This window comes from Bos javanicus, chromosome 2 (genome assembly GCF_032452875.1).
Source record: "Bos javanicus breed banteng chromosome 2, ARS-OSU_banteng_1.0, whole genome shotgun sequence".
NCBI lineage: Eukaryota > Metazoa > Chordata > Mammalia > Artiodactyla > Bovidae > Bos > Bos javanicus.
In genome coordinates, this window is record NC_083869.1 from 1,189,657 (window position 1) to 1,203,071 (window position 13,415).

The 13,415-nt window shown below is 41.6% G+C and overlaps 1 protein-coding gene across 1 annotated transcript in view; it reads right to left on the reverse strand.

Moving 5' to 3' along the window:
• CYFIP1 (cytoplasmic FMR1 interacting protein 1) overlaps positions 1 to 13,415 on the reverse strand; it is a 109,021-nt gene that overhangs the window by 51,480 nt on the left and 44,126 nt on the right. The window contains 3 exon segments of the mRNA XM_061431393.1: positions 4,516 to 4,633; positions 10,479 to 10,570; positions 12,417 to 12,521. Of these exon segments, the coding sequence (XP_061287377.1) occupies positions 4,516 to 4,633; positions 10,479 to 10,570; positions 12,417 to 12,521 (315 nt within the window).

The following is a 13,415-nucleotide window of genomic DNA, read 5'->3' on the forward strand; positions in this document are numbered from 1 at the left end:
CAAATAATAAAAATGGAACCCTCCTACACTGTTGGTGGGAATGTAAGTTGGTGCAGTGACTATGGAAAACAGTATGGAGATTCCTTAAAAAAACTAAAAATAGATTTCCAAACGATCTAGCAATCCCACTCCTGGGCATATACTTGGACAAAACTGTAATTCAAAAAGATACATGCAGGGTACTTCCCTGGAAGTCCAGTGGTTGAGAGTCCACACTTTCAATGCAGGCGGCACAGGTATAATCCCTGATCAGGGAAGATCCCACATGCCTCGCTGCATGGCAAAAAAAAGATACATGTACTCCTATATTCACAGCAGCAGTATTCACAACAGCTAAAACATATAATTATACTACTCAGCCATAAAAAAGAACACAATGCCATTTGCATCAACATGATGCAACTAGAGGTTATCATACTAGTGAATTAAGTCAAACAGAGAAAGACAAACACCATATGATACACTTATATGTGGAATCTAAAATATGGCACAAATGAACCTATCTACAAAACAGAAACAGGCTCTCAGACACAGAGAACAGATCTGTGATGGCCCAAGCGGGAGGTGGGTGGGCCTGGGAGTTTGGGATTAGCACGTGTAAACTATTATTTATAGGATGGATAAATAACAAGGTCCTACTGTATAGCATAGGGAACTATATTCAACATCAAGTAATAAACCATAATGGAAAAGAATATTAAAAAAGGAATGTCTATATGTGTATAACTGAGTCACTTTGCAGTACAGCAGAGATTGGCACAGCATTGTAAATCAACCATACTTCAATTAAAAGAAGCAAGTGTGGTACTGGCCTAAGGACAGACATAAAGGTCAATGGTACAGAACTGAGAGTCCAAAAATGAAGCCTCAGGATTATAATCAATTGATTCTCCTCCATCTAATTATTGAGATATTAGCATCCACCTACAATGAGGAGGACCTGGGTTCGATGGCATGGAAACCCATTCCAGTATTCTTGCCTGGAGAATTCCATGGACAGAGGAACCCAATGGACTACAGTCCATGGGGTCACAAAAAGTGACATGATTAAGCGACTGAGACAAGTGCATATCCTGTGAAATGACTACACAATAAGTTAACATCTACCAACTCACAGTTACAATTTGTTTTTCCCTGTGATGAGAACTTTCAGGATTTACTCTCCAAGGAACTTTCAAATATATAATACTATACTATTTAACTAGAGTCACCATGCTGCATATTACAGCCCCAGAAATTATTTATCTTATAACTGAAAGTTTGTACCTTTTGGCCGTCTTTTCTCACTTCTTTTACCTCTTGCCTCAGGCAACCACCAATCTGTTCTCTGTATTCATGAGTTTAGTGTTTCAGATGCCACATAAAAGTGATATCATACAGTATTTTTCTGTCTGACTTATTCACTTAGTGTAATCCCCTTAAGGGCCATCTATGTTGTCACAAATGGCAGGATTTCCTTATTTTGTATGACTGAATAATGTTCCATTGTGTAATATATATCACATTTTCTTTATTCATTCATTTATCTGTAGACACTTAGGCTGTTTCTTTGGTTTGAGTATCATAAATAATGTTGCAATGAACACAGAAGTGGTACAGTCAATTGATTTTTGATGAAGGTGCCTTCAGTGGAGAAAGAATAGTCTTTAAAAAACAATACTGGCAAAACTGGATATCCACATACAAAAGAATGAACTTGAACCCTTAAATTATATCATATTTAAAAAGTAACTTAAAATGGATCATAGACCTAAATATAAGAGCTAAAACTTTTACAAAACTCTTAGAAGAAAACAAGAGGTAAATCTTTGTGACTTGGGTTAGGCAACGGTGTCTTCATTATGACCAAAAGCACAAACAACCAAAGAAAAAATAGATAAAAGTGGACTACACCAGGGCTTTCCTGGTGGCTCAGCACTAAGAAGTCTGCCTGCCAATGCAGGGGACAGGAGTTTGATCCCTCGGCCAGGAGGATCCCACATGCCATAGAGCAACTAAGCCCGTGCACCATAATTTCTGAGCTTGTGCTGTAGCGCCGGGGAGCCACGGCTACAGAGCCACGTGCCAAAACTACTGCAGCCTGCGTGCCCTGGCTTCTGTGCTCCACAACAAGGGAGCTCACCACAATGAGGGTGGCAGACTTGAGAGAAGCCCCGACTGCCACAGCTAGAGAAAAAGCCTGGACAGCAATGAAGACCCAGCACAGCCAAAAGCAAATAAATAAAACAAACTGGACCACATCAAAAATAAAAAAGTGTGTTTCAAAGAACATCACTGAGACAGCAAAAAGACAGAAGAACAGCAAAAAGACAGGAGACAGAACTCCAAAAGAACAGAAGAAAATATATGAAAATCACATAACAGATAACAGAATATAAGAACTCAATAGTAAAAAAAAAAAAAAAGGTAATGCAATTTAAAAATGGGCAAATACTTCAAGAGACATTTTTTAAAATTGGCCAACGAGTACATGGAAAAATACTCAGTTTCATTAGCCATTAAGGATATAAATCCAAACCACAACCAGGTACCACTTCACATTAACTAGGATGGTTAGAATAAAAAAAAACAGAAACAAGGGCTGGCGAGGATGCAGAGAAATCAGAGTCCTCATGGACTGCTGGCAAGAATGTAAAATAGTGCAGCTGCTTTGAAAACAGCTTGGCAGTTCCTCAAAATGTTCAACACAGAGTGCCATATGACTCAGCAGTTCCATTCCTAGATATCTACCTAAGAGAACTGAAAACTCACGTCCACACACTTGTACACGGATGTTCATAGCAGCATTATTCATAATGAACCAACAAAATGTGGTGTGTCCAAGCAACACAGTATTATTCTGACATAAAATTATTTTAAATATTATAAGCCATAAAATTATTGATACAGGCTATAACATGGATGAACCTTCCAGTAGGTAAATCCATAGATAGAAAGTAGACTGCCAAGGGCCAGAAGGAAGGGGAATGGGGAGTGCCTACTAATGGGTGCAGAGTTGCTCTGGGGATGTTGACAGTGTTCAACAAGTCTGTGGTGACAGTCACACAACTCACTAAATATACTAAAAATCTTTGAACTGTATAATTTAAATGGGTGAATTGTCTGATATGTGTATTATGTCCTCATAAATCTGTTTAAAAATAAACTGAGCAAAGCTTTCAAAGGTAGATCTCTTTTCTCTTATTAAAACCATTCTCTGATTATAAGGACACTATGGCAGAACTCAGAAGGCAGACAGGAACCATGCATGCTGTGAAATGCTCCTATTTGGAAAGGCAGACATTAGCTCTCCGTGCTGTTTGAAAGCTCCTCATGAACTCAGTTTACAACTACATGAAGAAGTCCAGGGGGCTGGCCCCCGTCTCTACTCGGTCGGCCACCCACCTGTGGTCTGCAAGGAGGTAACAGGCCCTGGGGGTTTGGGCTCTCTTTCGGTCATTTTGGTTACATACTGACTAGTGCTTGTGGCTGAGAGATGCAGTGCTCATTGTCTGCAATGGGCAGAACAGCGCACAGAGTTCTTCCTCCAAATGTAATGGTCCTCCTGGGAACCCCAAGGTACTACAACCTCAAAAACCAGACCTATATATGTTGCCCCAAGTCCCTAGGTCCCTCTAGACCATTTCCAGCACCCATCCATGCCACTGACCACTGCTCTGACCCTGACCTTGGTGTCTCGTCTGCTGCTGCTGCTGCTGCTAAGTTGCTTCAGTCATGTCCGACTCTGTGCAACCCCATAGACGGCAGCCCACCAGGCTCCCCCATCCCTGGGATTCTCCAGGCAAGAACACTGGACTGGGTTGCCATTTCCTTCTCCAATGCATGAAAGTCTAGGATGTGAGAAATGACCCTCCCATTGCTGCTTTTCCTCTCTTAGACCCCTGACCCACCGACCCCATGTGAGTAACGCTGGCTTGGAGCCAGGCACGCAGCAGGTATGGGCAATGTGACTGGCCCAAACAAGGACACAGAAAACCCAGCTGCAAAGCCAGAAGGAAGTAACAAGGCCCGTGGCCCAAGAGAGAGCACTACCTCCTACACCCTTCTTCAGGCATTTTTCTGGGCACTTGATGTATCTTCCCATCAACTTGGAAGCTCTTGTACTTCCTCCCTCTAGACAGGAAAGGGCACAAGTCAAAACCATCCCTTCTGCTCCTGATGTCTTCTACTCTCCTCTCCTTTCTCCTAGCAGTTTGGAACAATGGAACTAGACTAGAAAATGCACTTAATTCATGGTCTCAACTCAGTCATTTTTTGGGGATCACTGCTAATATTTTTCCCAAAAAAAAGAAGATGCTTTTTGTACAGCGGAACAGATCTAAACAAACTCCATTATATCATATCTGCACTGCCTCATCCGTTATAATGAGAGCTTGTTAAGTACACAGTACTTAAACTATGCTTCTCAAAGTAAATGAAGGGTGTAAAATTCAAAGTAAATTTGGGTGCAGAGAATACAAGGACCACATCAGACATGGTGTTGCCAGGTGTGCACTGCAGGCAGAAGCCACTCACCTCGCTATTGCTGTAGCGTGCCAGCTCCGAGATGAAGCGCATATGGTCCTCCCGAATCTGGACCATCTGCTCGCAGATGTTGTACTGTGGGCTGCTGCTGGAGGACGTGCAGGTCCATCTGGGGGTAAAGGGGAAACGTGCATGACCTGAGGGACACCTGGCCAAGGATACGTGCAAGGCAGGCCCACTCCCAGCCCAGCAGGCCCACTGCAGCCGAGGTCGAGGTGCAGAGCAAATGTGGCATTCTCTGCATGGTAACAGCTGGGTCTGCCTCAGCTCCGTGTCGGGTCTGTGTCTACCTTCTCATATCTGTATTCTAGAAAAGGAACTGTTAATTTCTCCTTAATCAGTAAACTACTTTCCACAAAGCTGAGAGTTGCTGGATTCAAGATACTGCATAACCTTTCCAGAGCCCCTTGACACATTACTGCACAGTTGGAAGGAACTAGTATTTCCTTATTATTCACATGTGAAAATATAAACTATAGTACAAAACAAGTCAGCCAAAGACTCAGGAACAAAAGTTATCTTTGATGGGAGAGTTGAAACTGACATAACTTGGAAATTAGACAGTGTTGCCATAACTAACTACGTGTACAACACGCCATTTCAGCAGCAAACAGATATAGTCAAGAGAGTGGGGAAAAAGGGTATCAAAACTTAAATTGGAAAAAAAAAAGGATTAAATCTGTTGGCATTCTTGGGCAGAAAGCATGGGTCTTCGGGCTCAGAGCAGTTCCCTTGGTTTCCTCACATTCAGCACCAACTTGCACCATGTTTCTAACAAGTTCGCCCCTTTGCCAGAAGGAAAGGATGCAGATTACCAATTTTCAAGATGATCAGTACACTATCTCAAGCAGCATCACTTTTAACTTTGATTCCACTATAAGATGGCATGATGATCACAGAGGCACTGGCCAAGGCAGCTCCTTGAGTCTACAGCAGGCACACTAGGCCAGGCCCTGCACCAGGGTCCACTCTCAACACACTGGCCTTCCCTGCAGGCCCCAGACAGCATGTCCCCCTCAGGAGAGGCATATGTGTTACCAGATTTAATGGCAGATGCGTTAGGAAATAAGCTGGCACAAGAGCCAGATGCCAACATCTGCCACTTGCACCAACCCCCAGGGGCCAGACACAGGTACTAGACTGCTGGGCTGAGCTCTTAGAGCTGACTGCTACAGGTTTAGGCATCTGCCTCAGTGGCTATGAAACACAGAAATTAACTGGTAATAATGGCCAATGACTTACACAAATCCCTGTGACTTTTAGTGACTTTACACTTACACTAAAAACAAAGTATGCAAAACTCCTTGCTTCCTGACTCTTTTATTGATTTCACCATTACTTATGCTATACAGATGATTGAGTTTGTTACAGCAGGAGGTGTACGCTGCTAACTTGTATTTAGGCATTTCTATTTATACCATGGAAATCAGTACACCCTCCAATCAGAGCTCAAGTCGATGCTGAAATGAAGAGAGGGTTCAGTTTAGTGAATGTGATTTTGAGGAAGGTCATCACATATCAGATTTAATGACAGATGTATTAGGAAATAAGCTGGCACAGAGGCTGGCAAGCTGCATACAGCACAGACCCAACGTGACCAGTTTTTATGTGCCCCCGAGCCACATAAATGGTTTTTACAGATTTAAAGAGTAATTAAAAAAAAAAGTAAAAAATAAGAATATGTGACATATGTGGCTAGAAAGACATAATATGTTTATAAATTGGCCTTCACAGAAAAAGACTGCTAACCTCTGAGTAGCCAGATTGAGGTACAACTGTATTTTTCAAAACCATGGCTGAATGGAGACCATGGATCTGGCAAAAATCAACAGAAGCATCCTATGAGACTCAAGTGACTATGTGAAAGGTGCATTAAAAAGAATTACGTATTTACTATCACTTGTAACCATAAGCTGCAGATTCTTTATAACAGGGATTGGTCAACTGTCTTAGCACAGGCCCAGAAAGTAAGCACTTTAAAATTTGGAGGCTACACTGCCTCTGTCACATCAGCCGTAGAGCCATTATCTTAAGAAAAAAAAACAAAAACAAAAAACCACCTCTTTAAAAATGTAAAGACCATTCTCAACAACTAAGACCTTGCAAAAATAAGCCTGGTCAGGTTCTGACCCTCGGGTGATAGTTCTATAACCTCTGTAAGTTGCATACAAACATCCAGCCCCTTCCCAGCAGACTGGTTGTTCAGCTTTTATCAGCAACCAGACAATTTTATACTTCCATATATGTGACCAACACTGTCTAACAGAACTCTTTGGGATGATGAAAAAGTTCTATATCTGTGCTGACCAAAACAGTAGACCCTATCTATTCAGATCAGATTAGTTGCTCAGTCATGTCCGACTCTTTGCGACCCCATGAATCGCAGCCCGCCAGGCATCTCTGTCCATCACCAACTCCCGGAGTTCACTGAGACTCATGTCCATCGAGTCAGTGATGCCATCCAGCCATCTCATCCTCTGTCGTCCCCTTTTCCTCTTGCTCCCAATCCCTTCCAGCATCAGAGTCTTTTCCAATGAGTCGACTCTTCGCATGAGGTGGCCAAAGTACTGGAGTTTCAGCTTAGCATCATTCCTTCCAAAGAAATCCCAGGGCTAATCTCCTTCAGAATGGACTGGTTGGATCTCCTTGCAGTCCAAGGGACTCTCAAGAGTCTTCTCCAACACCACAGTTCAAAAGCATCAATTCTTCGGCACTCAGCCTTCTTCACATTCCAACTCTCACATCCATACATGACCACTGGAAAAACCATAGCCTTGACTAGACGAACCTTTGTTGGCAAAGTAATGTCTCTGCTTTTGAATATGCTACCTAGGTTGGTCATAACTTGCTTTCCAAGGAGTAAGTGTCTTTTAATTTCATGGCTGCAATAACCATCTTCAGTGATTTTGGAGCCCAGAAAAATAAAGTCTGACACTGTTTCCACTGTTTCCCCATCTATTTCCTATGAAGTGATGGGACCAGATGCCATGATCTTTGTTTTTTGAATGTTGAGCTTTAAGCCAACTTTTTCACTCTCCACTTTCACTTTCATCAAGAGGCTTTTGAGTTCCTCTTCACTTTCTGCCATAAGGGTGGTGTCATCTGCATATCTGAGGTTATTGATATTTCTCCCGGCAATCTTGATTCCAGCTTGTGCTTCTTCCAGCCCAGCATTTCTCATGATGTACTCTGCATATAAGTTAAATAAGCAGGGTGACAATATACAGCCTTGACGAACTCCTTTTCCTATTTGGAACCAGTCTGTAGTTCCATGTCCAGTTCTAACTGTTGCTTCCTGACCTGCATACAGATTTCTCAAGAGGCAGGTCAGGTAGTCTGGTGTTCCCATCTCTTTCAGAATTTTCCACAGTTCATTGTGAGCCACACAGTCAAAGGCTTTGGCATAGTCAATAAAGCAGAAATAGATGCTTTTCTGGAACTCTCTTGCTTTTTCCATGATCCAGCGGATGTTGGCAATTTGATCTCTGGTTCCTCTGCCTTCTCTAAAACCAGCTTGAACATCAGGAAGTTCACAGTTCACATATTGCTGAAGCCTGGCTTGGAGAATTTTGAGCATTACTTTACTAGCGTGTGAGATGAGTGCAATTGTGCGGTAGTTTGAGCATTCTTTGGCATTGCATTTCTTTGGGACTGGAATGAAAACTGACCTTTTCCAGTCTGGTGGCCACTGCTGAGTTTTCCAAATTTGCTGGCATATTGAGTGCAGCACTTTCACAGCATCATCTTTCAGGATTTGAAATAGCTCAACTGGAATTCCATCACCTCCACTAGATTCGTTCGTAGTGATGCTTTCTAAGGCCCACTTGACTTCACATTCCAGGATGTCTGGCTCTAGGTCAGTGATCATACCATCGTGATTATCTGGGTCGTGAAGATCTTTTTTGTACAGTTCTTCTGTGTATTCTTGCCACCTCTTCTTAATATCTTCTGCTTCTGTTAGGTCCATACCATTTCTGTCCTTTATCGAGCCCATCTTTGCATGAAATGTTCCCTTGGTATCTGTGATTTTCTTGAAGAGATCTCTAGTCTTTCCCATTCTGTTGTTTTCCTCTATTTCTTTGCATTGATCGCTGAAGAAGGCTTTCTTATCTCTTCTTGCTATTCTTTGGAACTCTGCATTCAGATGTTTATATCTTTCCTTTTCTCCTTTTCTTTTCGCTTCTCTTCTTTTCACAGCTATTTGTAAGGCCTCCCCAGGCAGCCATTTTGCTTTTTTGCATTTCTTTTCCATGGGGATGGTCTTGATCCCTGTCTCCTGTACAGTGTCACGAACCTCATTCCATAGTTCATCAGGCACTCCATCTATCGGATCTAGGCCCTTAAATCTATTTCTCACTTCCACTGTATAATCGTAAGGGATTTGATTTAGGTCATACCTGAATGGTCTAGTGGTTTTCCCTACTTTCTTCAATTTAAGTCTGAATTTGCCAATAAGGAGTTCATGGTCTGAGCCACAGTCAGCTCCTGGTCTTGTTTTTGCTGACTGTATAGAGCTTCTCCATCTTTGGCTGCAAAGAATATAATCAATCTGATTTCGGTGTTGACCATCTGGTGATGTCCATGTATAGAGTCTTCTCTTGTGTTGTTGGAAGAGGGTGTTTGTTACGATCAGTGCATTTTCTTGGCCAAACTCTATTAGTCTTTGCCCTGCTTCATTCCATATTCCAAGGCCAAATTTGCCTGTTACTCCAGGTGTTTCTTGACTTCCTACTTTTGCATGCCAGTCCCCTATAATGAAAAGGACATCTTTTTTGGGTGTTAGTTCTAAAAGGTCTTGTAGGTCTTCATAGAACCGTTCAACTTCAGCTTCTTCAGCGTTACTGGTTGGGGCATAGACTTGGATTACTGTGATATTGAATGGTTTGCCTTGGAAACGAACAGAGATCATTCTGTCGTTTTTGAGATTGCATCCAAGGACTGCATTTCGTACTCTTTTGTTGACCATGATGGCCACTCCATTCCTTCTGAGGGATTCCTGCCCGCAGTAGTAGATATAATGGTCACTGAGTTAAATTCACCCATTCCAGTCCATTTCAGTTCGCTGATTCCTAGAATGTTGACATTCACTCTTGTCACCTCGTTTGACCACTTCCAATTTGCCTTGATTCATGGACCTGACATTCCAGGTTCCTATGCAATATTGTTCTTTACAGCATCGGATCTTGCTTCTATCACCAGTCACATCCACAGCTGGGTATTCTTTTTGCTTTGGGTCCATCCCTTCATTCTTTTTGGAGTTATTTCTCCACTGATCTCCAGTAGCAAATTGGGCACCTTCTATCCTGGGGAGTTTCTCTTTCAGTATTGTATCATTTTGCCTTTTCATATTGTTAATGGGGTTCTCAAGGCAAGAATATTGAAGTGGTTTGCCATTCCCTTCTCCAGTGGACCACATTCTGTCAGATCTCTCCAACATGACCCACCCATCTTGGGTTGCCCCATGGGCATGGCTTAGTTTCATTGAGTTAGACAAGGCTGTGGTCCTAGTGTGATTAGATTGACTAGTTTTCTGTGAGTATGGTTTCAGTGTGTTTGCCCTCTGATGCCCTCTTGCAACACCTACCGTCTTACTTGGGTTTCTCTTACCTTGGGCGTGCGGTATCTCTTCACGGCTGCTCCAGCAAAGCGCAGCCATTGCTCCTTACCTTGGACGAGGGGTATCTCCTCACCGCCACCTTTCCTGACCTTCAATGTGGGATAGCTCCTCTAGGACCCTATCTATTAGATATCTGAAATGTGGCCATTCTACTAAGAAAATAAATTGCACTTATAAATGAATTTAAATGTAAACATCTACACATGGAATAGACTACCATATCAGGATTTGATTGAAAATGTCAAAGGTGGCGTCTCTGGATAGGTAAGCAGCCTGTCAGGAACCACAGTGAGAACACTGAAGAATGCTCTGACCGGGCAACTCACTCTCTGCCTACCGAGATTTATTTTCCTCATAGTGGGCGCTGGTCTTGATGTATCTTGCCAGTTCTATTTGCATGTCTCCAAATAGCGGAACCACCTGGAGCTGCTGTATTCAAAGAATAAAAATAAAAAACCCAGGGTCATTATGTATTGTATTTAGTCACCAAATACAATCTAAGAAGAATGAGGAATGCTAATAATTACTGAAGGCTGAATGCTATTTCTGCAAATTACTTACTGTAAAAAAGTTGTAAACAACTTCTACATGCACTTAAAGAACGAATTCAAACATTAAAATTAACCTACCTTCTTGCTAGAACCAAAAAACAAACTGCATTTCTATATACAAGAAACAATTAGGATAAATAACTAAAGAGAAAAAAATTGCAATAGCATCAAAAAATAAAAGTATGTAGTATTAAATCTAACAAAATATGTTAAGACTTCAAAACAAAATATTACCAAAAATTCTAGAAAAATTTTTAAAGTTCTAAGTGAATAGAGAATTATGTTAGGTTCATGTATTGGAAAACATGGTATTTTTAAAATATCAATTTTCCCTAAATCGATCTACAGATTCAACAGAATCCCAAACAATATTCCAAGAGGAAAAATGGTTTATGAGTAGTATGTGCATGTGTGTGTATGTCTGTGTGTAAATCAGCAAGTCAATTCTAAAATATATTTCAAAAGATAGAGGGACAATGCTCAAGACAACCATGGAGAACATAACTTGATGACCTGCTGGAGACTTACAGCAACTAAGCCAGCACAGGTGCAGACCAGTGGGGCAGAGCAACTTAAGGCAGAGTCATTCACATAGAGACACCTGCTTTATGACCCAGGTGACTCTTTAGAGCAATGAAGGGAAAAAAGAGTCAACTAGATATCCACAGGGGGAAAAAAAAAATCCAAGACTGTCGACCCTCTCTCTCACAGCATACATTACATCAATTCCAGGGGGATTATAAAGCTAGACAGAAAAGGAAACAATGATGCTACTAGAAGGTAATGCAAAAGAAAATTCTCAAGAGTCTGTTTTATCAGAGTTCTTAAAGTGGACATCAAAGATGAATATATCGGACCACATTAAAATTAAGAACCTCAGTTCACCGATGACTCTTCAAGAAAGTGAAAAATAAGAGCTACAGAGGGGAAATGCATGTATTTTAGGACATATGTGTCCGACAAAGGATACATACCCAGAATACGTAAAGAACTACAAACCAACAGGGAAAAAAAAGAATGAGAGACTTGAAAGGACACTTCACAAAGAGAACACACAAAGGACTAATAATACCGTGAAAAGCAATCAGGGAAACATCAACTAAACCACAAGGAAACTAGCCAATAAAATCTCAAAGACACACAGGCACACCCCTCAGGATGCCCCCTTGGTGATGATATGAAGCCCCAAGAATGCTCACTGACTGCTGGTGGTGATGCAAGTCAGCACAGCCATGTGGGGGAACTGAGGCTGTATCTACTGCACTGAAAATGTCCATTCTATAGATGAATACGCAATCCACCACTGGGTGCTCATCCAGTAAAAATGTGCACAATGTGCACACATCAGAGCAGCACTGTTCACACAAGCCAAACGCAGAAACAATCTCATGTTCATCACAGAATGGATACGTAAATTGCAGGTTAGTCATAAAATGTAGGGCCACACCACAGTGAAAAAGTAAAAACTATAGTTGCAGGTTCCCATAGGGACGATCTGACAAAGTGGGGGTAGCCAGACACAAAAGAATACATATGGCATGATTCCTTTAGACAAGGTTCAAATTCAGGTAAAACTGCTGTAAGAGCAGGAGACAGTCTACTCACATCCACCCACCTGCCAACATTGCATTTCCTACTTTGGACCAAAGTCACAGAGGTTGACCTCCCAAAGCGCAAACTGCATACACTTCAATAAAAAGGTTTATCTAGAAACTGCAACTCACCTTGAAGTATTTGTCGATTTTGGATAAGTTTATTCTTTTCTTGGCATCTAGTTTATAAATGTTGCTGACACTTCCATCCATCAAATATAGACCAAACCCCATGACCTGAAAAATCACAAAATGGCACATAAAGCTTAGACCTGCAGGTTTAATTATCCATAAACACACTGCTATAGTTCATAACTTTGAAATGACAATTCATTCTTATTTCAAAAAGCACTTTTTAAAAAAACTGTAGCTGACCTACAACCCTATATTAGTTCCAAGCGCACAACACAGTGAGTTGATATTTCTATACATTCAAAAATGATCACAATAATAAGTCCAGTTACCACTGGTCTGCCACGCAAAGACAGACAATATTGACGACAGTATTTCCAAAGCAGTATATTTCATCCTCTGGCCTCACTTACTTTGTAGCCAGAAGTCTACACTTCTTAATCTGACCTATTTCATTCACTCCTCCATACCACAATTGGGAACCTCCTGTCCTCTGTATCTATGAGTCTGTTTCTGTTTTATGTTTGTTCATTTATTTTTTTAGATTCTACATATAAGTGAAATCATATGGTATTTGTCTTTCTCTGCCTGACTTATTTCACATAGCATAATACTAAGTACATTCACAAATGGCAAGATTTCATTTTTTATGCCTGAACAACATTCCATTATATCTAAATATATAGCTATATAGATATCTATAAGGCAATGGCACCCCACTCCAGTACTCTTGCCTGGAAAATCCCATGGATGGAGGAGCCTGGTAGGCTGCAGTCCATGCGGTCACAAAGAGTCGGACACGAATGAGCGACTTCACTTTCACTTTTCCCTTTCATGCATTGGAGAAGGAAATGGCAACCCACTCCAGTGTTCTTGCCTGGAGAATCCCAGAGACGGTGGAGCCTGGTGGGCTGCCGTCTATGGGGTCGCACAGAATCGGACACGACTGAAGTGACTTAGCAGCAGCAGCAGCAACCTTCTTATGCATCTATCAATGTA